Here is a 27,466-nt window from a genome sequence, read left to right on the forward strand (position 1 = left end):
ACATTGTCTTGGCTTTCCCTGGTTGTGTAATTTCAGAATGAATATTGTAGGGTGCATACAATGTGCTTACGTTATCTCGAAGCATGGAATGGGACCTGTTATCATGGAGCAGGAAATGACCTGCAATGACCATTGATGACCTCAGAGGGAAAGTGGTGACCTGAGACTGACCCAGATCATCCGTGTGCCCACGGCGGTGGGATAACCCCTAGAGTGATTGTTTAGGAGTGGTTGCTAGGTGGGGCTGCTCTGCTCACCAGGAAAGCAACAATGTCCTGGAAATTCCCTCTGAAGGGGATGTATAAAAGATGGCTGATGTAATGTTGTAGGATTTGGCCAATTTTAGCATTTTGACCTTTCTGAGATTGTTTTGGTGGGCTGAGGCATTGGTCATATTAAAGTTGTCAAATCCAACAGTAGAGTAGAGGAATGGAGAGCTGATTCTGTCCTTAGGTACATGGTGAAAGTGCGCCCTCTTTTGTAAATATAAGACATTACAGCACTCAACAAAAATAAGACAACTTAATGGTAGCCAAAGCCTATTAAATTATTAATCATGAGGAAAATAAAGAAACAAAATCTGTGAAAGTTTCTCACACTTTATTTCAAATCTCTCAAATGACGGTCCACACAACAAACTTGACTCATGTTTCATTGGCAGGTCTATATCCACAATATGCCTAATCTCATGGATTCATTAATCTCTATTGGACACAGAAGAGACATACCAATGATAGAAAAAAGATCATATACATCCCCAAAGGGACAGGACAAATGAAATGCCCAGCAGTTGTGTAGCAGAATCAGAGCTTTGTTCAAATATTTGCTTTAGTCCAATGCTTAAGTAAGGGTCAGTCTGGAAGAGAGAATGCTGTAAGTGCAAAGAAGATGACATGGTCTGAACATGACATCATCCTACCAACGAGAAGCAAATGATTTGACCTTCTAGGGACTAGAGAGCACATGTGAGTAAGTACACAGGACTTGAAAACAAAACATGTGGCAAAATTTGACCTCCATCAACTAAATTATTCATTACAAAAACAGCCCCTCAGACGTTTTATCAAAACCATTCAAAAAAAGGGTGCAGAGAGAAAATAAAAAGACAAACATAAAAGAGTCCAGATTTCAATGGGAAACAGAACCCAGACTTCGGTGCCAAAAGTTAAAATAATAAACGGTACATTCTCAAAGTAATGGCCATGGTTCAGTATGTGCTGCGTAGGACCGTGTTCCTGCAGCAGGGACAAAGGCTACGCTAGTACACACACATAACAGGCCTGAAGCTACCCGACAGGCCTGGGAAGATGTTCAAATCGTTCACTAAATTGTGTTTGTGTTGCGTATGTCTGTGTGTGTGTTGCGTGTGTGTAGGTGTGTGCACGTGTTTGTGTGTGTGCTTCCTTTGTGGAAATTCGGCACATATATGAATGAATGCATGAATTCTCGTTGTACATCTATGTTGTGGAGGGGTGGGCGGGGCATCACGCGGGTGCTACGAGTGCCCTCGTGTCGCAGTGCACGTCCTCGGTGCACGGCCAGAGACTTAGAGGGCGTCCAGCAGGCTGTCGATGGAGCTGACCAGCTCCTGCCGCTTGGTGCCAAGGGTCTTCTCGCTCTCGATGTAGGCCTCCTTCTTCACTTTGCCCGCAACCAGGCGCTCCGCCTCCTGGCAAGAGCGGCATACCATCTCCTTCACCTTGCCGTCCAGCTTCTGCACCTCGCCCACCTAGGGAGAGCCATGATGGTGCACGTTACGGCGGCGTTCTGACAGAGCTGGGTACGCATCGCTGATCAAAGAAATGTGACTGCAAGTGTTGCCATGCTGTCCGTCCTGGCCCTTCACGTATGCACTTAGCATTGCGCAGCATCTTATCCTAGCGATCTTGTTTTACACAGAGAATAGGTTAACCTAGCAATTGTAATGCTTAGCACTTGTTTCTATGAATATCCTTACTGCGTCAACAGCGATTTTTGTTGTTTCTCTTTCATCTAACTAATGTACTTATTGCTAGTCGTTTTGGATAAAAGAGTCTGCTAAATGCACTGAATGCAAATGTCACCGCACCAAAGGAAAAGCTCACTTGTTTACGTTACTTAAATGCAAAAGAAATGCACTTAAGGCCAGTAAAAGAGCCGATTATCCAGGCATTGGAGTAGCCAGCCAACTAGCGTAGCGTACCCCTCCCAGCGGTCCAAATGGCGGGACGCTCTCAAACTCACCTTATCCGCCAAGTCGGATCCCTCGGCCTTCAGGCGAGCCTGCAGGCTGGTGATGTCATTGGTGAACGTGCGGTGCTCCGCCTCCAGCGTCTTGCGGCCGCTGTTAAGAGCGCCCGTGTCCCGTGACTGCTTGTAGCGGTTCACCACCTCGTCCATGTGGCGGTACAGCCCCAGGCGCTTGTTGACCAGGGTCAGCACCTGCTCCGTGATGGACGCCACCTTCATGCGCACCTCGGCAGCCGGGTCCTGTTGGGACAGAGATGGTGTGATTTTAAATACATAGAGAGAGCTTTGATTGGATCATGAGGTCTAACAGTTCAGAGCAGCCTCACATGAAGGACACCATGTCCCTTAGGTAACTCAAACCTACGGATGACCATTCGGTTTTCAAGTGAAATGCAGAAGTACTTTAAAGGTTACGCATGTTGAAGTGTTCCTGGAAACTGTGATATTATAACAGTTTCATACTTGAGATTGGGACACAAATCGTATCTTCCAAGTTGAGAATCTTCAAATCTCATCACGATCTTACTCATGTTACCGAAAATACCGTAACACACTTCTATACACAGGAGGCACACACGGTTACCTTGGTGATTGCAAAGTCCAGGCGCACGTAGATGATGACGGTGAAGAAGAGGATGTAGAAGGCACCAACGACCAGCAGAGGCTCCTGAAGCATCAGGATCTTATTGAAGGTGTAATGGACCTGAGAAGAGAAAACAAGCGACGCAATGCTCAGGGATCTCATACATACTGTGGTGTGAGGGAAGGGGGATATCACCCAATGAAGCAGCGCTATTCATCAATGCAAACGAGAATAAACACATATTAAGATGGAAAGAACACATTTCGGCCCTGGGTTTGGTGCGGTGCGAATACTGCAGCTTTCAAAAGATTGTTTTTGTCTGTTACTCTTTGATACAGCCAATCATAGCCAACTGAACAAGACGGATGAGACGATCAACTTGCTCACCACAACGTCCTGAATGTGCTGCTCAACCAGGTTGCTCTTCGTCGCGACCAGTACTGGGCGGCCGAAGGTATCCAGGTAGGTGTAGTGCAGCTGGTCAGGCAAGCGGTAGATGGGGTAAGGGGTTTCCACGTGGATGTTTCTATGACGCAATTATGAGCACGTTAAGCACAATCTACAAGAGCTACAGGGAATGGAATAGGGCTTGAATATATGAAGTCAGTCAGTCAGTAAAATGACTCACCTGGCGCCCTCTGGCAGAATGAGTTTCACGGTGAGGGAATCGATCACCTGGTCGTCAAACACGTGGTCCACCAGCCTCATCTTCAATGCATACTGGTCTCCTACGAAAGAAAAAGGAGCGGTTGGTTGAAATCAAGAAAAGGGATGATGAGATTTGTCTCATTAAGCAGACACCTTTATCCAAAGAAATGAATAGGGAATTTAACATAAACGGCATCAAGGAGAAGGTATGGGCTAGGCAGGATGCTTACACTCTAACCACGAGAATAACCTGCCCCAAACAGAGCATAACATAGGATAAACCAAAGCTAGATATCGGAAATAAGGGCCTGGCAACTCAGCCATGCCCTTCAATAATTGCGAGGAAAACTTGAGCACACTCCTGGATTGAATAAAGTGTACTGCTAGGGAAGGCCTAGGGTCAGTGAGCATGGCGATTCACTTACCCAGGGTGTAGAGGTACTCGTAGCTGGGCAGGTTGTAGCCAATCATGTAGTGGGTCTTCCAGCCTCCAAACAGGGGGAACCTGGGGCGCACCTCCACCTCCACCGAATCCTCCAGCACCTGCAGGTGGGAGGTGGAGATGTTTCCGATCTCGTCCCGGTAGTACACATCCTGGGCAGAGGCGGGGAGGATCGTCTGTTGGGGGGAAAAAAACAGAAAGGGAGAGAGAAAGAGATGGTTATTGCCGGCGTGGAGATTTTCTAGACTAAGCCACGCGCAAGGCTATTTCACTAGAAAAACGCACCTTGAAGGATTTAACCGAAGAGATGCCACTATCGGACTGCCGCTGGTAGTCGTAACGGGAGAAGGGGCCCTTGAGGTAGGCTCCGGTGTGTCTCAGGTCGATGGTCTCCTCCACAGCGATGTTGCCCCAGTGGGACACCTCAATGGTGCGTGTGATGCTGCTGATGCTAAGGAACGGGCTGTTGTTCTCGTAGTGGATCTTCATCGCATCCTAAACGGGAGAGAGGGGGAACGGCAAGAACACAGATCTGTTTGAAACGGTCTCACTCGTGTGAGTCTCTGCCGATTGTTGTACCGGGGTCCACGCCGTTACCTCGCTGAAAGCTGCGACGTCACGGAAGGGGCCATACTCGATGACCTCGTCGCTCTTGCTTGGGTTGCCCAGCTTGGTGTAGCTCTCCACGGTCTTGGAGGACAGGCGGACACGGGTGGTCTGGCTGCGAGTGGGGTATGGGGAGAACAGGTAGTGGTTCCCCTGGAAGACCACCAACTGGCGCTCGGCTTGAGTGATGTGCGAGGGGAAAGGCGTAAGGACATGACTGAACACCATGTCCACCTTCACTCTCAGCTTAGCACCTGCGGCCAGGCTGGAGGGCAACTGCACCTTGTAGAATTCCCCACTGAAACGCAGAAGTGTTTATAAACACACAACGTAATCGATGGCAGAGAAAATATTACAGTGGGATAAGAGTGGTAGGAAGAGGATTTTTTCTGCTGAAGTAATGCATAACTAAAACGTAAGCTTCCATTTGGTGTTTGTTCTTCCTTAAGGTGAGGAAAGGTTATCCAAATAATTTACCTCTGCCCATGTATTGATGTTTGCTTGAGTTCAAGAGTTCCATCTTCCTCTTCATCACCTTTTACCTGGGAATCAGTTAAATATTCAAAACAAAGATGAAGAGGTTGCATCGGGCAAAATTGTAATTGCAAAATCAGCCTCTATGTCACTATGTCAACATCGCTTCAAACATTGTTGCACCTCAACACGGAAGTAGACATGCAGCGCATACGTGTCATTCTGACAGTGTGCGGCGGTGCGGAAGCGGTCCGGTTACCAAGAACCATTCAAACCATTCAATGATTTGTCGTTTTATTAAAAACGTCCATACCTTGATCCGCGTGTCCATGCATGTTTAAATAGTGACTCCACCAAACACCAGAAATTCTGATCTTAAATCCAATATTTAGGTGCTTCTAGATGCACACATCGTTAACTCAATGCAGGCTTGGCTAGGTATTTTCCTAGATGCAATGAAGGTTATAAGTCGCTAAACTATGAAATTGCACGTTTGCAATTAATCTGGAAATTTTAGGGGATTATTTTGGACATTTGAAATGAACGTCATTGAACGTATAAAATATGTTGCAGTATGTTGAATGAGTGGCCAGCTAGCTAGCCGAAGCTAACACGTTACTCGCAAGATGCGTGGAAGTATTCATTCAAAAGATCGACCCAAACATCTTACCGAAGCTCCAATGTAAGCGAGATGCGGCACCAGGTCGGGCTCCACCGCCAGTGTAAAGGTTTGCACCGCAGCATCGCCCTGGTTCGACAGGAGCACCTCCGAGGAAATCTTAGCAAGATGAGTGCTCAGGTCTACTGTTCTCCGCACGTCCTCGTTTACCAGACCTTCGGCGGCCGTCTCGGAGGCGAGTGCGGCGAACACAATAAGGCAAGTGAAAACTCCTACAGGAGGCATCATTGTGGGGATAGATGAAAACACAAAGAATGTGTTATGGGGACCCGCAGAAGGTATACAAATTGAGAAATATGTAGAGCAGCAAAAAAAGGGCCCCGCGCTGCTCTACTCCAGAAAGGATGACGCTACATTCACTGACGTGATGACGTAGAATACGCGCACTTTGCGATCATTACGGTATCCGCGAAATCAAGACTAAACATTTAATATATTGGCTTCAGCACATACGAATTCAGTATCAAATCCTCACACTTGTTATTTAAACCATACCATACTGTATTGTCTGGGCCGTTCGAGGGATGCCACTATATAATTACCATTGTTCATCGGTTGTAATTGATTGATTAACTGCATTTTATAAAAAAGACTCTGATAATTGACTACCGCTGGGTTGCATATTAATTAAAATAAATAAATAATAATAATGCTTATCATTTTAATTCCCAGGTAACCCGCTGTTGACAAGGCGTTTTCATCTCACGACGGAACGCCTGGAACAGGATGCTCCATAGAGAGGGCGGGACTTTCAGTTTTACGAGTTTGGCGGCGAGAGGCGAGGAAGAGGGAGGGATATACCAATATCTTCCTCAAAGCTCCATATTTATTAACCCTGTCTTTGCGATTTTGTTCTTGTTCTTTTCCCTCCTCCGGGGACTGTTGTACACAGCAGGAAATTATAGACCGGAAATCACGGGAGACCGGGATAACGCTACAAGTCCGCATCCTCTCTCATCATAATGTGAACCAGGGCGTGTTGTGCGCTGACGTCAGGGAGTCCTGATGTTGTTTTGGAGGAAGTGAAGAGCAGCTAGCGTCAATGTAACGTTAGCCTCAACGGAACAAGGCAAAATATACACTTGGGCCAATTCTGCTCCTGTCAAAAGACAACCGTGCCAAACAGACAGTGGCCGTGTTTATGATCTATGAGGCGTGTGTTGCGAGGCTACACTACTGAAACCGCGTAGCCGTATACGTGGTTCCGAAAAACGTTTTATCACTCGTTTGATTTAGCTAGTTAGCTAGCCTGAGTGTTGCAGACAATTGTCGATTGTACGAAACAGAAAGACGACTTTTGCCATTATCAAGATCAAGGGACTCACATCAAGGTAGTTTTTTTTTGTGTTGACTAACTATGTTCACCCTACAGACGATGGTAAAAGTTACTCTGGTCATGTTGTTTTGCTAACTAAATGTTAGCCTTCAAAATACCCGTAACGTTACCCGTCAGATGTTATGAACTGAATAAACATTCATCATCACGACATATCTCAGTCAACAAGTTTACTGCCACCAACAGCTAGTTTTATCCTGAAATCCTTAGTGCTCGAGATGTATTTTTTCCTCTCCATAATTGATTGTGTCACGGACAATACCTCTGATAGTAACCCCTCCACGCCCTTTGGTAGTCAAATTAAGTGGACGAAGGTATATGTTTAAATATCGGGAACAGATCGGGCAGTGGTTTTAATCGTCGTTCTTAAATCTATACATGTTCATTTCAGCTCCAACATTAGCATAGCCACATAATGCCTGCCAAGTCATGGCCCCTTTGGTCTTAAACCATGTGATCAATGACACAGTGTCATGGGTTGCAGATTATGAGGAGCACCAATAGTTGAATGCGACCCGTTCTGCGTATTTATTTTATATATTTTATATTTATATTGCCACGGTGTTATTTTATTAACTCATGGGAGCACCTGAACAAAGAGCATACATGGTATATCCGTAGATTGGGGCAATGTGTTGCTATGGGGAATGTAAATTATTTTCCGAGATGAACTTTGAACATTACGACACGCTGTCGTTTGTTATAAGAGACCTAAATGTCCCACTCAGAAACTGCAGTGATAATTTGGGTATGGTGGTGTCAAACTGTTTTGAAAGACTTGTCTATTGAGCAATTCAGAAACATAGAGGGCCTTTCTGAACAAATGAGTTAAAGAGCCAGGAAAGGGTAGATTCAGATCTTTGTTTTATGAAATCAACATAGGCCTAGGTATATCCTCCACAAGAGGCATTTTACTGGGGATGAGAATAAGAATTAAGTGCCACTGGGTGTAGTTCAAACTTATTAAAATGGACTGTGTAGAAGAAGTTACACTTTATTTGAATAGTGATGTTATATGTATAACTTGTATACTGTATTAGCTGAAACTAACGTCTTATTTTATTTTTCTTTCCTTCTCTTTATTTTTTCTCCAAGGCACAATGACGTCTAGAAAGAAAGTCCTACTGAAAGTCATCATCCTTGGAGACTCTGGGTTAGTTTTACGTTGAGGCCCACCTCCTTAAACGAAAGGAGATCAGAGCAGGCTGTTAAACATTGATTTGATTAGCTGGCTTTAAAAGCTCTATTCAGTTAACCGTTTACTTGCCGTCATTATCACAGATAAATCATTTTAGATCTGTAATTTAAAATGTTTTGTGTCCATCTCCTTTTCTAGAGTTGGGAAGACCTCATTGATGAACCAATATGTGAATAAGAAGTTCAGTAACCAGTATAAAGCAACAATAGGCGCAGACTTCCTGACAAAAGAAGTCATGGTGGACGACAGACTTGTTACAATGCAGGTAATTAAGGGGATAAACAGGCATGGTACAATGCAGGTAATGAGGGGGGTAAACAGGCATGGTACAATGCAGGTAATGAGGGGGACAAACAGGCTTGTTACAATGCAGGTAATGAGGGGGCCAAACGGACCTATTCAAATGCTGGTAATGAGGGGGACAGACAGACCTATTCAAATGCTGGTAATGAGGGGGACAGACAGACAGACTTACAATGAAAGTAATGAGGGGGACAAACAGGCTTGATATAATGCAGGTAATGAGGGAGACAGACAGACCTATTCAAATGCTGGTAATGAGGGGGACAGACAGACCTTTTCAAATGCTGGTAATGAGGGGAGCGGACAGACCTTTTCAAATGCTGGTAGTGAGGGGGGCAGAGTTGTTACAATGCAGGTAATGAGGGGAAGATTTGTTACTATGTTTATATTATATTATATAATCTATTGGAGATGTGTATCTTAATGTTGTTGCTCTCTCAGATCTGGGACACTGCCGGCCAGGAGAGGTTCCAGTCGCTAGGTGTGGCCTTCTACCGTGGGGCAGACTGCTGCGTGCTTGTATTTGATGTGACCGCACCCAATACATTCAAGACCCTAGACAGCTGGAGGGACGAGTTCCTGATCCAGGCCAGCCCAAGAGACCCAGAGAATTTCCCCTTTGTGGTTCTTGGCAATAAGATTGATCTGGAAAACAGACAGGTGTGTGTTTCCTGTATCTTGGGATAAGCAGCATTAGGGTTTATGTTATATTTCTTTACATATTCAAAGGTGTGGTTTGTTATGACAAATAATGGAGGACTTGTCAAGATTCATATTTTTGTGTGTCAGTTTGTCTCAGAGATATTTATTTGATTTGTATTTATTTTTGTTTTTGACAGGTGACAACCAAAAGAGCCCAGGCTTGGTGTCAGAGTAAGAACAACATCCCCTACTTTGAGACAAGTGCCAAAGAGGCCATCAACGTGGAGCAGGCTTTCCAGACCATTGCAAGGAACGCTCTCAAACAGGTAACTCTCACGTTTTGGTTGCATATTGCCATGTAGGGCCCTGCCTTTATTGTGGTTATCCTGGACCGGATAGTTGAGTTGCTGTTGTTTTATATTTGCCGAAAAAAAATGTCGTCCTCTTGGCATGTCTATGATGTAGCTGTATCTAGTAGGTCTCACTCTTCTTCTCTGTGTATTCATGTCTGCAGGAGACTGAAGTGGAGTTGTACAATGAGTTCCCTGAGCCAATAAAGCTGGACCGGAACGAAAGGGCCAAGCCTTCAGCAGAGACCTGCAGCTGCTGAGGACTCTGGAGACCTCTCTGGGGGAGGGAGAGATGCTAAGCCTTCCCCACCCATCTTGCCTTGTCTATACACCCACCTCTCCCCTTGTCCCACTGTGTTACCCCATGTCCGACATTATCACTTGCCTTTGTAGATATAAGCAGCATCCCTCTTAGACTATACTACTATTACTACAACACATACATGCTGTACACGTCACTCTATGTACACAAGATGACACATTTTCTATTGAGTCAACTAGCCCAAAGAACACTGAGGAGACATCATGATGTTTACTTTCATGATGCTTATTACATGCCAGTGTTTCCTTGTACTGTTTTGCAGTGTTGGTGGTTTCTGGTCATTCAGATGAACGATTCTGTGTCCCCTTTCCCTGTTTTGCATCCTGATTTTGTTTCTAACACTGCTTTTACTTGTACACTATTATTATTATTATTACTATCATTAAAACAATGCTACATCTAGGCATTAGTCTGATACTTATGATATAAAGTGAGAAACTACCAGCATTTGAACAAGTCTCTGGTAGTGGTGGTCCACCTCCACCACCACTGCTGCATGAATATAATGGACACATCAGGGCTCCACTTTACTCCTCAGTCTGGTGGTTCCAAAGACGACTTGTGTTTGGTTCAGTAGCATCAGCTTACCTCATCCACAAGAATCCAATGACATATCAATTCAGGACTCGACAGTCCCGTCCCCCCCCAAATTTTTAAGTTGCGGAAGATGAAAATCAGTTGTTAGGTGTAGAAGTATGACTCCTGTGCGGCCCATATATTCTTGCATTAATTGGTTAAGAGAAAATGTTCGAAAGGCATGTTTCTCACTTGCTGGTTAAATTTAGCACGGTGGTTTTTGAGGCCAATACATTTACATAATCATAGCTTGTAGCAGATACCATATGGATTATCACTTCTGCTCTGTAATATAGCTGTCCACATCCAATTCCTGTTTTCTTAAGTGCAAGACAAATTCTCATGTTTTTTGGGGGGTTCAATAGCAAAACGTCTTACTATATCAACTAATCAAGACGATTCAGTGTTTAAGTCGGCAGGTTTGTTTTCAAGCATTAACAATAATTTAGAACCATGATTTAATACTTTATTTTCTCCTGCCAACTGTGTCAACACTTTGTATATTTGAAAACCTCTCCATGGTTTGTGGGGAAGTCAAGCTGTCTATCTCCATCTCCGTCTGCCAACTGCATATGTTGACGGACGATTAAGTGCTTAATGTTTCTTTCATGTAATTGGCTCATCTGTTCTTATGTTTAGAATTTGAATTGCATCTTAGGACATGATAGGATACGTACAAAAATATCAAAATATCTTAGGTGTTAGCATTTATCATTACAATATAAATATGGTAAATGCATAGCATCTACCTTGTTTGAAAATGTCTTTGCATAATAATGGTAATAAAAAAATCTTGAACTAACTGGATTTAACTTTTATTATTTCATATTAAAAAGGATGTTTCTGACAACAAACAGTTCCATATGGAACACAAGGGACGGTAAAAGTGCACATCAATCCTTTGAGATCTCTATTTACACAATCAGTCGATTCTGGCTTTCTTGCTGGCGCTCTTCAGCCAGTTCTCGAGAGTCCCAGAAGACTTGAGGTCCTCCTTGGCCTTGGGTTGTTGCTCGCGGGTTGTGGCGTCGCAGATGCTTGGCTCTTTCCTCTTTGATGAGGAGCTGTCCTTCAACCAGCTCATCATCATTTTACTGCTTGCTGTAGGTTTGGGCTCCTGCGTTCAAAGGTCAGATCTGTCAGCTAGATTAAGTGTCCCCATTTAATGACGTACTCAATATAACACCTCAGAAAAATGCAATACTTTTTTGGCTTGGGGATCCACAGGCTGCAGGCATTCTGGTGAGTTGTTCCGAGAGTTGTTGACAAGAGACGAAACTGGGTGAAAGGTCAAAATGTTTGTCGGCTGTAGCAGTTTTAGGGCATCAGATGACTTCACTTCACCAAAGTCAAGCCACCTTCTCACATCTGCCTCTCCATCCAGAACGGCAGGCATCCTAGAACATCAATCACAAGGGCATTTTAGGATACAAAAATAATCAAAAACGCAAGTGCAAGAGAAAAGCATGCTGGGTAAACCCTACCTATCGTGAATGTTCTGAAGGTTTGGGGAGGCATCGACTGTGATAACAGTGTATGTATATATGGGCTCTTCGCCCCCAGGAGGTTTCCAGCAGTCAAACAGTCCAGCGATAGTCAGCAATCTCCATCCGGTCCACTTATCTGTTTCACTTTCCTTGTAGCCATATTCACATATGCACAGGATGGTAACTTATTTTGAACATACTGTATCTGGGCTAATTTAAGAGACACTTTGCAGTACTTTGAAATCAAGATCTTAACTCATGAGCAAAAATTATAAAATGATGATTTTCTGATTTTCAAATCTATTATTGTGTGCAAGGTTTTTAAGCTTACAGTAACCGCTAAGCAACTACGGAGCTGACCTCTTCAATGTTTGAGGCCTTCTCCTCTGGGGGGAACTCAACGTCACTCTCATCCGGTTGTTCCTCCTCTCCAAGACCGGAGTCTGGCTGGCTCTGTGGAAAGTAGATGAAGAAGGGCTGCTTCTCTTTCCCCTGTCGTCTCCATTCATAGAAGCCATCAGCGAGGATGACACAACGCTGTCCTTTCAGAAAAGGGTCCTTTGAAGAAAGATTTAACAAAATAAATGGTATACATAGTGAATTATAGCACATAGGCAAATAAATACAAGAATTGTCATGACACAGTGAGGCAAGAGTATATCTACCTTGTAGGACTTTTTGTCTAACAGACTTTCACTGCGGCAATTGTTGGTACTATACTGCATCTTGCGGGGGTCATCTTCTCTGAACCAGGATGGGATCAGACCCCATCGCATCGCGGCCACCACACATTCATCCACTGACGCATCCTGAGGGACGACCAAAATCTCACCGTTGTCACAAGCATCATATGTGGTACCTTTTGAACCATAGGATATGGACATGCAAAACATACACAAACATGAACTGTGAACAATGAGGTGACCGCGCACCTTATCAAAATGTCTTTGAGACAGAAGCACCGGACTAAATGACTGTGGACTCTTGTTGTAGGACGGCCGATATTTGTCTGCATCTCCATCTCTCCATCTTGGCTGACGTCGCTGCCCGTGGCGGTTTCTGTAGCGAGAGGCGCGGCTCACCTCCTCTGGGTCCAGAGTACATGCAGTTCTTCCGCACATCCTTAAAAGTAGTTGCCCGTAGGAAGTTGAACTATAGATTGTAACGCCAATGTTAGTTGGTTAGCACATAGCATGCTAAACACAACACAAACCTGAAGACAAGTATAGTTATGAAGCTAACCACCTTTCGCTCTTACCTGTTTAGCGGTTGGGTGTCTGGTACAATGAACGTCACTGCTCAATTCTATGTGCAATTGTGCATACTTCTTGTGTATTGGCTGCTCTGAACTTACTGGGTCTAGTCTGCATAAATTAACTTGCGCAGGCAACTCCGACTCAAACAGAACGTGATAGAGTCACGTGACCGGGGACCAAAACAGTCATACAATGATATCAAAAACCTGAAAATAATAGTATATTATTTATTTAGGGTGTGAGCATAAACGTGCTTCTCTTGCCAGTGAGACTAATAATATTTGGCTGACATATAAGATGAATTAATTATAAATAAGTAAAAATAACCAAATCTGATTTTTTCAGACATTAGAATACATTTTCCATTTATAATTAATATTTGATTAAACATTACAAAGTACATTGTAATGTCTAATGAATCTTACATCGCTATTTCCTTAGGAAGAAAAGCACTAAATATTTTGTCCTCATCCATTTGTCCATCCATTGTTGGGATATTTGATCATGATGGATGTGTACTGAGATTGGTCTGGTTCCCAGGATATATCTGTACATTATGGACCTATCAAAGAAAGGTGTACATCCACGGTCACCAGAAGTTCTACGTCCTTCACGTACAGTGACGTCATTTACGTAATACGACGTCCTGTACGTAGGCGCGACCCATTCTTGTATACCATAGCAAAATGGCGTCCGTTTGCCGAGTCGGGAGCACTGTGGGGAGAAGCCTCGCAAAATACCGCAACGTGAGTGACAACGATAACTTTTCGTTTATATCTTTCAAGATATGCCTTGAACGAAGTGGTGATGTATGATTGAATCGATGGCTGTGCAATGTTTGAAAGCTGCTAGCCTGGTAAGCACTAGCAGGCTAGGATGCCTTCAACGCAAGGTCAACTATCGAGGAAGCCTTCCAATACTCTCTAAACCGCACACTATTACGTTTTTTTGTACTTAAAGGAGTAAGACATAACTGGGGAATCATTGATCGTTTCATTATTACTATTTAAGTAGTTGCCCTCGTTTGCCCTGCTGACCCATCCAAGGTTTTCCGGCCGGTTGACTTTGTCAATAGTTGTCTGTTATGCGTTACGGATTGCATAATTACCGGTTTGAAGTGAAGAAATTGTAGTTTTGGGGTGTTCAATTGAACATGGTAATTGCTCAAGTTGTCAAACTAATGTATGATAATACATGGCTGACAAATCAACACAAACCATTTTTCGTAACTAAACATCATTCTGGTCGTCCCACCTGCAGCCCATCCTGCTGTCTCTGCGACGTCAGTCCTCAGTCAGCTATGCCCAGAGCCTGGCCGGAGCCCCAGAGACTCGCCTGACTGCCCTTGATAATGGCTTGAGGGTTGCCTCCGAAGAGACCGGACATGCAACTTGCACTGTATGTGCCTGTTTCAATCTAGTCGGAAGGACAAACATTCCCCATGAATTACTAAAATGATATAGTGCATCATTCTTAAAATCGTACAAATCCTATGAACTCCCTGGTTTCAGGTTGGACTATGGATCGGTGCTGGTAGCCGTTATGAGAGTGAGAAGAACAACGGTGCGGGCTTCTTCCTGGAGCACATGGCCTTCAAGGTACGTGTCCTCTTCAACCGTGTCCTGCAAGCGAACTGGTGGCCCTACGTAGACAAAAACCTACAAAATCAGAACATTTATCAGCTATCTTACTTGCTTACAGGTATAACTGTTTATAATATCTCATATTTTTCGAATTTTAATCACCCTAATTTCTCCACATTCTCTCCAACTCTAGGGGACCAAGAAGCACCCACAGACGGCGCTCGAACAAGAGGTGGAGTCAATGGGTGCCCACCTGAGTGCGTACACCTCCAGGGAGCACACCGCATACTACATGAAGACCCTGGCTAAGGACCTGCCTAAAGGTAAGCACTGGGAAGCCTTCTGAAAGCCTCCACCAGCCTCCCCTCCTTCAAGTCAAAACGGATTCAGTGTTCTGAATGCCATGTGTGTATATAAAGATCTTGTTTCATGTCGAAGATTAATTGAAATATCTGAGCCATGTTTGTGAACAGTCTTTGGTGCTTGTCGTGTCCCCAGCCGTGGAGCTGCTGTCGGAGGTGGTTCAGCATTGCTCTTTGAACGAGGCGGACGTGGAGCAGCAGAGGGCCGTGGTGCTGCGAGAGCTGGAGGAGGTGGAGGGCAACTTACAGGAGGTCTGCCTGGACCTGCTCCACGCCACAGCCTTCCAGGGCACCCCCCTGTCCTACAGCGTCCTCGGGCCCTCCTCCAATGCTAGGTAGGCTCCTGCACACGCTTCAATTAAAATATATATTTTCACATGAATCTTTCAATTATTACATTCATATTATGCATTATTAGTTAACAATAAGGGACGTTTTTAACTCATCTGGTGGTTCCTCAGTTTTTCCTCATGTAAATGAATCCAAAGTATATTTTGACACTGATGTAAGTGATGGTGCTGATTGTTTTTCCCCAGGACTCTTTCCCGTCAGGACCTAGTGGAGTACCTTGGCAGCCACTACAAGGCCCCCCGCATGGTGCTGTCAGCGGCCGGAGGTATGACTAGTTTCTTTCTCCAATGCACCCTCCTGGGGGGTTATTTGATCGGTTGTGTGCATGTGCGATGAGAATCTGGGATCAATAATGACTATCGGTCTATCCATGTTTATTCTGCAGGTGTGAACCATGAGGAGCTGGTGGGCTTGGCCAAGACTCACTTCAGCGGCCTGTCTTTTGAGTACGAGGGCGACGCCATCCCAGTGCTGTCTCCCTGTCGCTTCACCGGAAGTGAGGTGAGATGGCGAAGGCTGAAGTCTGGCCACAAAATAGAAACTGCCTTAGTCTCCTTATAACGTTTGTTATGCATACCAGAACAGCCTGTTGACCTGTCTTTAGCCGCGTCTGGTTGACCTGTCTTTAGCCGCGTCTGGTCGACCTGTCTTTAGACGCGTCCTGTTGACCTGTCTGTAATAATAATAATAATACATTTTATTTGAGGGCGCCTTTCATAGGACTCAAGGTCACCTTACAGGGCAGTGTTTAAAAAATAAATAATGATCAACAATCATAAAATCACAAGAACAAGATACATTGAAACAATTTACACAAGTGGGGTGAAATGGGTGGGAGACAATGAATTAGATTGACTGTAGACTTGTAGACGCGTCCTGTTGACCCGTCTTTAGGCTCTCGGGTTTCTCAGCCTGTTGACCTGTCGTTATGCTTCCTCTTACCTCTTCAGATCCGTATGCGTGACGACGCTATGCCCCTGGCTCATGTGGCCATTGCTGTGGAGGGCGCCCGCGTCGGCAGCCCGGACATTGTGCCTCTGATGGTGGCCAACTCCATCATTGGAAGCTATGACATCAAGTCCGGCGGCGGAAAGGTTAGGAGACGAGAGCCCTTGGTTCAGCAGAGTGTTTGGTTAGGATCATGCATCAGACAGGACTCCATTTGAGCTTCAGCCCTTCAAGGCTCTGTCTTGTGGCAGGAGGACGTCCCCCTTCCTCCCCTGCTTGTCGATCAATTTGTAAGGAGCGTAAGCTCACATGTGCTTGCTAGCATGTATACCCGTTATAAACCGATGTGTAGAGGAAACGGAACACTTGATGATTTTAACTCTGGGATGTGTTCCCGACTTTTGCGTGGCCCACCCAGTGTAGAATTAGGAAACACAGGATTGAATCAAATCGTTGTCATCGTGTCTATAATCGGCTGCTCTTTCCTCCACAGAATATGAGCAGTCGTCTGGCTGCGATGGCCGCTGAGGAGAACTTCTGCGAAAGCTTCCAGGCCTTCCATTCGTCCTACAGCGATACCGGCCTGATGGGCATGTACTTTGTGACCGATATGCACCACATCGAGGACATGATGCACTGGTCTCAGAACGCCTGGTCAGTGCCGCCTCCACAGATGGAAGTGACGTGCATGCACACATGATCAAATGTGGAATGGTGAAAGTTGTATTTCTGACTTATTTTTTTTACCCTATTTTCTTCAGGATGAATATGTGCACCACAGTGACAGACAGTGATGTCGCCAGAGGCAAGAAGTCTCTGAAGGCTAGCCTAGTGGCACAGCTCAATGGTATTTAAAGAGTTATTATTTTTCCAAGCCAAAGGACTACATGCATGTTTTTATTTCTCTCCATCACACTGGAAAGTAAACATGTCTTTAACCTTTTTAAGGAACGACCCCAATCTGCGACGACATCGGCAGGCACGTCCTAAACTACGGCCGTCGTGTTCCTCTTGCCGAGTGGGACGCCAGGATTAACGTGAGCGCACTTTCGCAAGGCTTCTCTTTCATGCCGATGACAACATCGCTTCCATTTTAATGGGGTACTTCCCAAGCCTAAACACACATGACGGTTGACGGTTCGTGCTTCCTTTGTGGCTCCTTGCAGGCCGTGACGCCAAAGATGGTGCGCGATGTCTGCTCCAAATACATCTATGACAAGTGCCCCGCTGTGGCAGCTGTCGGTCAGTTTGTCTTCTTTAACCTGTCGTCACGTTCTACATATATACCGATGTGTGTTTAACCTGTCCCTCTCTCCCACCCAAGGCCCCGTTGAGCAACTTCCCGACTACAACAGAACGCGCGCCTCCATGTACTGGCTGAGGTTCTAAGACGTCCGGCATTGTGTGTCCAGTAGCCCGGCTCAACACAGCCTGCCATCCACCTCTCCACCCCCTCCACATGCTCACTCATCATTCTCATTGAATGTGCTCCGTGTTGTAGTTCTTGGTTGAGACCTGTTGCTGGCTATTTAAGAGCAAAGTGAGGGGTTCCTTTTTGAACATGAAGCGATCGGTCTAACATTAAATCAGGACACGGTGGAACTAGTCCTTGAAGAGCAAACATCTATTTATGAATAACGATTTGTTTCTGTCCTCTATTGTACATAACGGAAGCTCTGATTCCCAACAAATAAAACTCTGTTGTTCAACATAGTTTATTTTCTAGTGTCTTGTTTGTTTCGGTTGTGGCCATCCGGGGTGATTTTTAAAGCAAGCTTCACAAATGAGTGTAGCAATAGTATGCTGGAATAACCATGTAGATGGATAGATACTTGTTTAAATCATATATAATTTGCATACATTTCTGGAATGGGATGAAGCAGTATGTACTGTATGTCTGTATATATTTATATAATGTGTATAATGCATGACAAACATAAATCTTGTCATCCATGTCATGACTTATTGCTGTGTAAACTGTAGGGAACCTGCTGGGTAGGACTGGGGCTTGTCTCTTTGAGTGAGCAGATCCTTTTAGCTCAGACTAAAGAGTGCATCAATACCTAATCTAGACAGTATGTCCCTAGTTCGCCTCACCCCAACAGGTCATACGGAGGGTACGGAGCTAACGAGGCTGCATGTTGGCTTTATGCAACCCTTCCATGTGTTACCCAAAGGGGTCAAACAGAGCGTGTGATGCCTAGCCGGCCTCCGGCATCACCCAGTTCTCAATATGGATGCTGTGGGTTATCTGAGTAAAAACAATGCTTATCATTAATCAGATGAGGATTGTGGTTTGATGGGTGGCCGGAGGGGGGCTGGAGATGAGGAAGTCTCAATGTTGTTCACTCTTCCTGGTTCTGTCCTTCCTGTTCCTGTTCCTTTCTCTGGCGCTCCAGGCATGTTTCTACGTCTCCATACATACTATCGCCTCCTCCTTCCCCTGTGTTTGTATTCTGTTTATAGAAACTTGCGTCACACGATGGGTGCATCATGAAATGTATTTAGAGCCACTGCTTCTAATGCAGCATATTGATGATAGTTGTTGGTTTGTGTTCCTCAAATCTGGCTGAGCACTGTGATTCAAGTTAATCTCAAGTTAACCTAACTACTCTAGTTAACCCTCTTTATGAGTTCACCTTGAAATATGATATGAGCAGAATATGTGTGCTTCAAATATAACTTGTACTCCCATCGCTAAACAATATTCTACATAACTAATATATTTATATATAAGATAAATCTTTTGTTTACGTACTTTTGGTAGAATTAAAAACAAATACCGAAGTAAATAAGTTCTGCCAAAACAGTGACATCCTCCTTAATTATTGTATCCAATAACTAAATGGTTCTAGCAGGGATTAAACTTCAAAAAAGAAAGACTCAAACAAACCCAAACACCCTGAAGCAAAACCAATAGATCACCGTTCCTGGTGGAAGCTTTGTTATATGGTGACGTCATTGTGACATCTTCAGGAGACAATGTGACCTCATTACCTCAAACACCAGCTCATGCTTTTTCTTTTATACACCGCGAAAATGCATACAGACATTTTTTTAGAGCTGCTTTTATAATTCATTATTGGACAAGCTATTGTTATTACTATCACATTATTTTTAGACAAAAACATTTGCACATAACAACTAGCAGAGGAAATGAGTTGAGACGAGATGTGTGTGTGTGTGTGTGTGTGTGTGTGTGTGTGTGTGTGTGTGTGTGTGTGTGTGTGTGTGTGTGTGTGTGTGTGTGTGTGTGTGTGTGTGTGTGTGTGTGTGTGTGTGTGTATCTGTGTGTGTATCTGTGTGTGTATCTGTGTGTATGGTCTGTGTTGGGGCGTTTGTGTGTGTATGGATGGAGTGTTTTTGTGTGTGTGTGTGGGGGGGGGGGGGGCAAGATGTAAAAGATAAACAGAGCGAGGCCAGTGAAAAGGATGTAGGCTGTGTGATACTGAAGAAGAGCACAAGTCCAGTAGAGAGGAGAGGAGCAGAAGTCCAGCTGAGTCGGAGCGGTCCCATCGCAAGGTGCTACAGAACATCACCAGAGAATACATCAGACCTCACCAGAGAATACATCAGACCTGCTGAAGAGCACTAAGAGAAGACATCACCAGATAATACATCAGACCAGCTGAGGAATCCAGAGAGGGGACATCAAGAATACATCAGACCTCACCAGAGAATACATCAGACCTGCTGAACAGAACTGAGAGGAGACATCACCAGAGAATAAATCACACCTTCTGCAGAACTCTTAAGGGAAAAGGGGGCGTTTTTGGACAAGTGCTCCCTCCACGTGTTGACATTCAGTAAGTTACCTGGCAGTGATAAGAAACCTTTTAATGATCTTAGCATTAAGCATGTGACAAAATATCTGAGAAAACTATGTTCATGATTTTAGTATAGGGGATTCAAAATATTTGCAAACAAGAATGGTCTAAATAAATGACATTGATATAATCATTTCACTATCAATTTCAAAGGTCATATTTTTAGACAAATCTTGTATATCAAATCTATTACCAATGTTTAAACCAGCCTTGCAATTTGACTAAATCTACCAATATAAATCAGATTATAAAACACCACTGAGACATATTTTATTACTCATGGAATGGCCCATATTATCCTCTAACTTATCGTGTGCCCTGCAGAGTTGCGACGATGTGGAGCTTCCCCGTGTGGTTGTGTCTGGTCCTGCTGTTACCTTGGTGTGCCCAGTGCCAGAGGGGTGGCTCGGCCGGCGCCAGTCCGGATCAAGGCATGCAAACGGACACACTGGCTGTCGACATCGTGAACCGCAGCGGCATGTTGATCGGGTTGTTTCCTCCAGAGTTTCACCCCGTGCTACGCCAGGGACGTGCCCCGCCACGCCCCGCCTCCCAACTCCCCAAGAGGGCCCAGCAGGGTTCCCGATTTGCCCTCTCCCTCGATGTACCCACCAGCATCCTCAGTGTTCTCATAGACCTGGCCAAGAACCAGGACATGAGGACCAAGGCAGCTGCCAATGCAGAGCTCATGGCTCGCATCGGCTAGAGGTAGGGACAATGGCGGCCACAGGGGGGCGTCGCGGAGCAAGGAATGACAGTTACCTTTCTTTTTATATATTCATATATTTGATCTTACAATGCCAAATAGATCACACCCAGACGGACAATGAATGGGAAATATCGATAAACAATGGACTTATATTTAAACTTGGTTCATTTGGAATGGAAAAAGAAAAATAAGCAAAATCAGATGAAGCTGGTCTTATGTCTCTGCTACAAAAACATCAAAACTAACAAAACAAAATACCCAGGTCAGAAAAAAATCTCAATTAAAATGTATGTGTTGTAATTGTAGAATGTTGGCCATCTTTGCATAATTAATAGAAATGAACTGTAATAAATCTCATTACGAAGACCATTGCTCTATCTGTCTCTCTCTGTGGGATTTTAATTTAGGATTTGATTTTGTTTGACGTCACACACTTAATTACAAGCTTCAGCAGCCAATAACGCACATTAAGAGCCTTGTGACTCACAATAACAGGACCACTGATACAAGAACAAAGGCTTATAAAGGAAATTGACCTTGATAAGAAATTGAGCACATCTTGTCAGAGATTTATGGTAATGACCATTTGCTTCATTTGGTTAACAAGAAAGAGCTTTTTTTAGACCATGAGTACGAATCCAACGTGATATGACTTGGACTGATGAGGTTAATAGTCTGACGATGTGCGACTTGGGCCCACGATGCAGAGAGTGCAAAGCAGCGTCATCCTCGCCAGCATTGTCGTCATTAGGGAAGTGGAACTCAAAAGTACCAGAGAGAAAGAGAGAGAGAGAGATACACCAGAAGAGAGGAAGACTTTGAGGGGACAGAGATGAAGACTATTCATTGGATGCAGGCCTCATGGATCCTTAGATGGATTCTCAGACCCATTCAACTGTTCCTTTGGTTGAGGCTTTGGCTTTGGTTGAGTCATTTTGTGGAGGTTTTGATATTAATACCTCTATTACATTAACATTAATTTCAAAGAGGATCCCCCATTAACATAAGACCTGAACAAGAAACAGATTTTTGTTTGTTTATTCTGCACAATTTTACTCAATACACTCATATCCTCATGAAGCAACTATCAAAAAGTATGCCTATATGCCGTCTAATTTTCTATACATTATTATTTATCCTATAGGATCACAATAATCTGTAATAAGGGATTCGGTCAATATGGACTCTGTAATCTTTCCATGGTCCAGCCCAATAATAATCGACACACACCCTGACTCAGCTCCAAACACTGACACACCTAGGTAAATAACTGGCCCAGAAATATGCAGTGTCTTATTCTGACTGACTGGAGCCCAACCGATCACTAATTGATAATTTCCCTTTGTATGTTGTATGTTGCATATATACAACATACAAATATAGCAACATAAGAAGCACAAAACCACAGGTAGGCCTACATGAGAGGAATGCAGGAGGCTATATAGCTATCTCACGTCCAGAGCTGGCTTGCTGTATCTTTAGAAGGAGATGTATTATATTGTAATATATTGATAAAGTGAACTAAAGCCTCACGAAATATATCTGGATTCTGAGGCGAGTCTTGCACCCTTCCGTTGCAAGCTCTTCGTGTTGGCTGCATGCGTCTAGGACCTGCCAATGAGGGGCCTCCAATAAGGGTCGTCAGGTAGTCTGAAGAATGGCGGCGAGTCCACGAGAGCTGGCATAGGACGATAGAGGAATAAAGTCAGTGTGTTTTTGTTTTTAATTTTAAATTGTAGGTTTACAGGTTAAATAGACAAATAGTGAAGGCTACTTGAGTTCGAAATTAAACCCGTTTGCGTCTGTGTACTTTGTTCGCGGAAGACGTTATTATCAAACTCAAGGAGCTGTTCGCTGGACAAAACAATGAATCTTAAAGATTTTTACTTCGGGTTTGATCTGATCTGTTCGCGACTGACTATAGATTAAATTAAATATGAGTGAGGGCGATATGCTTATGTCCCAAAATCGGTAGTTTGGTTGTAATAGGCGTGACCCATTATTCCACATCATCAGTAGGCTATTAGTAGGCCTAACCGATTCAACTCTTTAAGAGATCACATCAGTGTGTGCGTCCTCGCTGTAGGCCTACATATGGACATCTGAACGCAGGGACACACGCATGACATCATTGTTATCTGATTGAACTCCATAGCATTATCTAACATGTCTGTCTGAGGCTCAGGCACCTTGTCCAATAGAGTGACGTCTATGATTTAATGATGAGGAACAGAGCAATGAAATGTGTCATATTGATACAGAGAGTGAGAGTGTTGTCAAAGGGTCTCCCCATACAAACCACACAACCCATCACTCGAAATTCAAATTACCTAATCCCTCTTATTATTTTTCATACCCCAACTAATACAATTATTTTTGCTGCATGATAAATGACACATAGTTATGTAGGACAATCATGTGACTATGTGTGGTTCCCCAGAGGATTGCTCAACGCTGCTCAAGCACAAAGGTGAAAGAGCAGAATGGTGCAATACCATTTATATAGAGGCGACGCAACACTGTCTAGATAACACCACGTCTGGTGAGGTTGTTGTCAACTACGACTAAAGCGTTCAGTGAATTGCGTTTCTTCAAAAGTTATTTTTAACAACTTCGGAACCGAGAATTGTTTATTGGTATGTACATGTTTAATCATCAATTTATTTTGAACTTTTTGTAGGCTTTTTCTAACTTATTTTGTATTGATAGGTGTTTTTCATTTTTTCAAGACTTAATTTGATTTGGTGTATTAGGCTCTGTTTGGATTGTTTCTGTCAAAGTACGTAGCATTGATTCTCATTTTTATAATGTGTTCTGAATAAATACCAAATGGTCTTTTCAGGAATGTAGTTGCATCATTTTTGGATCAGGCGGTCTGTCAATCGATTTATCATTTTGGAAGTAAATCTTTTAATCAAATTAAGCAAAAAAAAAACGTTCAGCGAATATTTCAGTTATCATTTTGAAGACTCCCAAGATCAAAATGAGTGTCTGTTTTGCTTCGTACTCCCTGCGATTTAAAGAGCTAACCAGTGCCGTCATGCTGTTGATCTCTGGTCTTTTGTCGGCTCTCAGGAAATGGATTACGCCATGAAGTCCCTCGGTCTGTTGTCTCCAGCTTCCCTCTCAAAGTATGAACCCAGACAAGCCCAGCTACTCGCTGCCGTCACTAGTGTGTCATAGTGAAGAGATTATTCCAACAACCGAATGATTGATATTTTTTCTTTTTTTATGCTTTTTTTGGGGGGGGGGGGGGGGGGGGGGGGTTATCAAATCCCTTCTCGTGGTTTTACGAGAAAAGTTTTATATTTGTATTTCTCTTTCTGATTTTTTCTTGTAGGCAGTGTAAAAAGCCTAGATCCTAAACAGAGAAAATACTTGGGACTGGAATTGTAGACGTTTGCCATTATTCTACAGACTGAATACAATCGTTAACTACGTATAATCATTGCGGCCTTGAGCAGGCTCTTGTGTTCTAAATCATTACAATCTCGCAATGTGTTTTACTCCTCCAGATACGTAACGGCCAGCATGTCCGCCAGTGCGTCCATGACCCAGCAGCTCCTGGCAGCGAAACCCCCTCCGCACAAGCCCTTCCGGGTCACTAGTGCAGACCGTAGCCTGAAGAAGGGCATCATGGCCAATGAACTTCGAGACCTGATCTGTAAGGTAGAGTCTTAAGACCCAGGCTGAGGGTTTCTTGAATGCCTGATCAGTATGGTAGAGTCTAAAGACACACAGGCTGAGGGTTTCCTGAAGGCCTGATCAGTTAGGTAGAGTCTAAAGACACACTCGTGAGGGTTTCCTGAAGCCCTGATCAATAAGGTAGAATCTGAAGACACACAGTGAATGTTTCAACAGTTGATCTGTTGAAAGAGCCAGGAGAAGGTTATTATAGAAACGATGTGGGACATGGAAGATTCTGACAAAGGTCTTTTATTGGCCCCTTTTAATCATGAATTGGTGGCGTGAAGCAGCATGAGTCAGAAGTGAGAAACCATGAAGATGACTGGCAGCATGAGTCATAGCGAGGAAGGAGCTGGTTCTGAGCAGTTTAAATAAATTCAATAAACATATATACATTACTATACATCAGAGGTGGGGGACTTCAAATGTCAAATTACTTGAATTGAGTCATACATTTGAGGACTGGGTGTGTGTGTGTGTGTGTGTGTGTGTGTGTGTGTGTGTGTGTGTGTGTGTGTGTGTGTGTGTGTGTGTGTGTGTGTGTGTGTTTGTGTGTCCGAGGGATGAATTACTATAAATTGTTACTTGCTTTACCCAAGCAAAGACTTGACTTGCTTTACTTCTATCAGGGGCGCGACTTGATTCGACCCTAGTGTCTTTGGACTTCCTTGACACTTGACGATTAACTTGTGGCTTACATGCTATACAATACTAAACATGTGCGTACCATACTTTGATAACATTTGTACATTTGTCCTCCACACATTCTGCTCCTATAAATAATGTTTGAGGATCAACCTCACTGGTTCCTTTCAGTATTTGTGTATTTGAGTTTTTCTCTAATTATCCCCTTGGACCGCAGGATGAATCCCTGCTTATATTGTGCCTTGATTGTCAGGTCATGGACTCGCTGGGGGTGTCCTGTGTCAGTGGACTTGTGCTGGATGAAGACGGCACCGGCGTGGATACTGAGGAGTTTTTCCAGACCCTGCCGGAAAATTCAGTCCTCATGGTTCTGGAGAAGGGACAAAGTTGGGCTCCAACTCCGGTATGAGGCTACCTCCGAGGCTGAGTTGAGATGTTGCTATAATACACTAGATGGCACTGTTGGCCAACTTACCGTCGTATTGGGTTTGCTTACAGTTGGTATCATGTGGTTCTGTGGTCTTAATATCTTAAAGTCTGATGGCAGACAAGCTCAATCTGAGCTAACTTTCTTTCGCTTTATTTTGGTTTTGGCCAACCCTGTGGCTGGAGGAGGGGATTCGCAAGTGCACAATTGGTAGAGACATACTCAGCCAACAGTAGTCAACTGTACACAGAGTGTCTATGAATTCCCAAATCAACCCTAGTTAGACGGGCCACTGTAGAAGTTATTAAAAACCCTTCTGAAAGCTTCATCCAATCCTCATTCCAATCATGGTGAATTATATGCCCATACTTGTGCTGCATACATACATACTGTACTATATATCAGTGTTTATCAAACGTTTTTCTTGTGAACCACTTTTTTAAATTCACAAACCATCGTGACGCACTTCAGTCTTTGAGAAATCCTGCTGTTTATAATGTATACGTCAGCTTCTGGTTCAACATGCCTCAGTCCAGTTTGTTGGTCTATCCACAGAGAACCGTCTCACTGCCATGTTTTTTGACCCATCCGTTCCTTGTGGTTTGATTGGATAATGTTTCTTTCCGTGTAGTCAAGGCTTTACATCGACACCAGTGACCAGCCCAGGAAAGATGTGGCCAAGATCACCTTTGACCTCTACAAAAACAACCCCAAAGACTTCATTGGGTGCCTGAGCGTGAAGGCGACCCTGTACGGTGTTTACTCCGTGACCTACGACCTGCGGTGCCACGCTGCCAAAAGGATGCTCAAGTGAGTCAAATAAAATATTATAGGATGGACTCATTATTGATTATTGGTCTGGTGTGCTACTGAGGAATAATCTGTGGCTTGCAAATGAGTTGTGATAGCAGCTCTGACTGCTTGCTCCCTGTGCCCCTCCAGGGAGGCCCTGCGCTGGACCCTGTTCTCCATGCAGGCCACAGGCCACGTCCTGCTGGGCTCCTCCTTCTACATGGAGCAGCTCCTGGAGGAGGACGAGCACGCTGAGAGGAGGCTGCTGGCCCTTCCGCAGGCGAGCAGGGTCAGGCACCTGCAGGGCCTGCTGCTGGGCAAGGCCCTCTAAAGAGAGGGGGGGGGGGGGGGGGGAGAGAGAGAGGAGAAGGAGGGGGGGAGAGAGAGAGAGAGAGAGAGAGAGAGAGAGAGAGAGAGAGAGAGAGAGAGAGAGAGAGAGAGAGAGAGAGAGAGAGAGAGAGAGAGAGAGAGAGAGAGAGAGAGAGAGAGAGAGAGAGAGAGGGAGGGAGGGGGGGAGAGAGAGAGAGAGAGAGAGAGAGTGAAAGAGAGGGAGAAACCCACACACATAAGCTGCTCTGAGGAGTTACTGCTGGCAACATGGCCGACCCACTTGACTAAAAGGCATCAGCCATGTCCTTTCTGCAGACTTTGAGAGCTGGAATTTCTGTTTCAAGCCAACGCCACCAACGCAATGTTCCCTTGATGGACTTTCAATTAAGTTGTGACGTTATAGCGCTTTTGTTATTGTAAACGTGAATAAATAAATTACACTACACTTATTTCTGTGTTCGTAAAAGGAACAAAAAGTAACATAGAATAGCGTGTGTGCGTGTGTGTGTGTTGGCTGTGACTGGTCCTGGTAATTGGCAGCAGGTCCAGCTGTCTCTCCCACGCTCCCCTAATTGTCCCCTGGCTGGCGCTGCTCTGTCAGCTGCAGCTGGGTGTTCAGAGGGACCAAGGCAGGGGACCGGGGGAGACAGGAGCCGAGACGGATCAGAGCCATT

The 27,466-nt window shown here is 44.3% G+C and overlaps 5 protein-coding genes across 6 annotated transcripts; 3 read left to right on the plus strand and 2 right to left on the minus strand.

The window, feature by feature from the left end:
• Nucleotides 1-581: 581 nt before the first annotated feature.
• On the minus strand, nucleotides 582-6,027 carry rpn1 (ribophorin I). The gene is made up of 10 exons (XM_030373634.1): nucleotides 5,653-6,027; nucleotides 4,986-5,050; nucleotides 4,500-4,806; nucleotides 4,188-4,397; nucleotides 3,886-4,078; nucleotides 3,441-3,540; nucleotides 3,200-3,338; nucleotides 2,813-2,932; nucleotides 2,224-2,469; nucleotides 582-1,729 (listed from the first exon to the last, which is right to left on the minus strand). Exons 1-10 carry the CDS (start codon nucleotides 5,887-5,889, stop codon nucleotides 1,547-1,549), a joined length of 1,800 nt encoding a protein of 599 aa, XP_030229494.1. The 5' UTR covers nucleotides 5,890-6,027; the 3' UTR covers nucleotides 582-1,546.
• Nucleotides 6,028-6,630: 603 nt separating this feature from the next.
• On the plus strand, nucleotides 6,631-11,190 carry LOC115556538 (ras-related protein rab7). The gene is made up of 6 exons (XM_030373638.1): nucleotides 6,631-6,992; nucleotides 8,093-8,150; nucleotides 8,334-8,460; nucleotides 8,940-9,158; nucleotides 9,338-9,466; nucleotides 9,655-11,190. Exons 2-6 carry the CDS (start codon nucleotides 8,098-8,100, stop codon nucleotides 9,748-9,750), a joined length of 624 nt encoding a protein of 207 aa, XP_030229498.1. The 5' UTR covers nucleotides 6,631-6,992; nucleotides 8,093-8,097; the 3' UTR covers nucleotides 9,751-11,190.
• Nucleotides 11,188-13,297, minus strand: hmces (5-hydroxymethylcytosine binding, ES cell specific). 2 transcript variants are annotated; one of them, XM_030373637.1, is made up of 7 exons: nucleotides 13,134-13,297; nucleotides 12,808-12,997; nucleotides 12,541-12,684; nucleotides 12,236-12,433; nucleotides 11,873-12,024; nucleotides 11,593-11,785; nucleotides 11,188-11,505 (listed from the first exon to the last, which is right to left on the minus strand). In XM_030373637.1, the coding sequence occupies exons 2-7, from the start codon at nucleotides 12,994-12,996 to the stop codon at nucleotides 11,311-11,313; spliced, it is 1,071 nt and encodes a 356-aa protein (XP_030229497.1). In that variant the 5' UTR covers nucleotide 12,997; nucleotides 13,134-13,297; the 3' UTR covers nucleotides 11,188-11,310. The 2 variants fall into 2 exon arrangements, with proteins under 2 accessions (XP_030229497.1, XP_030229496.1); XM_030373636.1 differs by having other exon boundaries at nucleotides 12,808-13,027; nucleotides 13,134-13,291.
• Nucleotides 13,298-13,757: 460 nt separating this feature from the next.
• Nucleotides 13,758-18,088, plus strand: uqcrc1 (ubiquinol-cytochrome c reductase core protein 1). Its single transcript, XM_030373635.1, has 13 exons — nucleotides 13,758-13,877; nucleotides 14,392-14,529; nucleotides 14,643-14,729; nucleotides 14,908-15,037; nucleotides 15,213-15,411; nucleotides 15,613-15,692; nucleotides 15,813-15,928; nucleotides 16,378-16,521; nucleotides 16,869-17,029; nucleotides 17,137-17,222; nucleotides 17,324-17,412; nucleotides 17,542-17,617; nucleotides 17,700-18,088. Exons 1-13 carry the CDS (start codon nucleotides 13,818-13,820, stop codon nucleotides 17,762-17,764), a joined length of 1,431 nt encoding a protein of 476 aa, XP_030229495.1. The 5' UTR covers nucleotides 13,758-13,817; the 3' UTR covers nucleotides 17,765-18,088.
• A 5,307-nt stretch (nucleotides 18,089-23,395) lies between these two features.
• Nucleotides 23,396-27,237, plus strand: LOC115557483 (cell death activator CIDE-3). The gene is made up of 6 exons (XM_030375353.1): nucleotides 23,396-23,547; nucleotides 23,987-24,042; nucleotides 24,427-24,580; nucleotides 25,497-25,646; nucleotides 26,302-26,480; nucleotides 26,613-27,237. Exons 2-6 carry the CDS (start codon nucleotides 23,990-23,992, stop codon nucleotides 26,791-26,793), a joined length of 717 nt encoding a protein of 238 aa, XP_030231213.1. The 5' UTR covers nucleotides 23,396-23,547; nucleotides 23,987-23,989; the 3' UTR covers nucleotides 26,794-27,237.
• The last annotated feature ends 229 nt before the right edge of the window (nucleotides 27,238-27,466 follow it).

The sequence above is a fragment of the Gadus morhua genome, chromosome 13, assembly GCF_902167405.1.
Source record: "Gadus morhua chromosome 13, gadMor3.0, whole genome shotgun sequence".
Classification (NCBI taxonomy): domain Eukaryota; kingdom Metazoa; phylum Chordata; class Actinopteri; order Gadiformes; family Gadidae; genus Gadus; species Gadus morhua.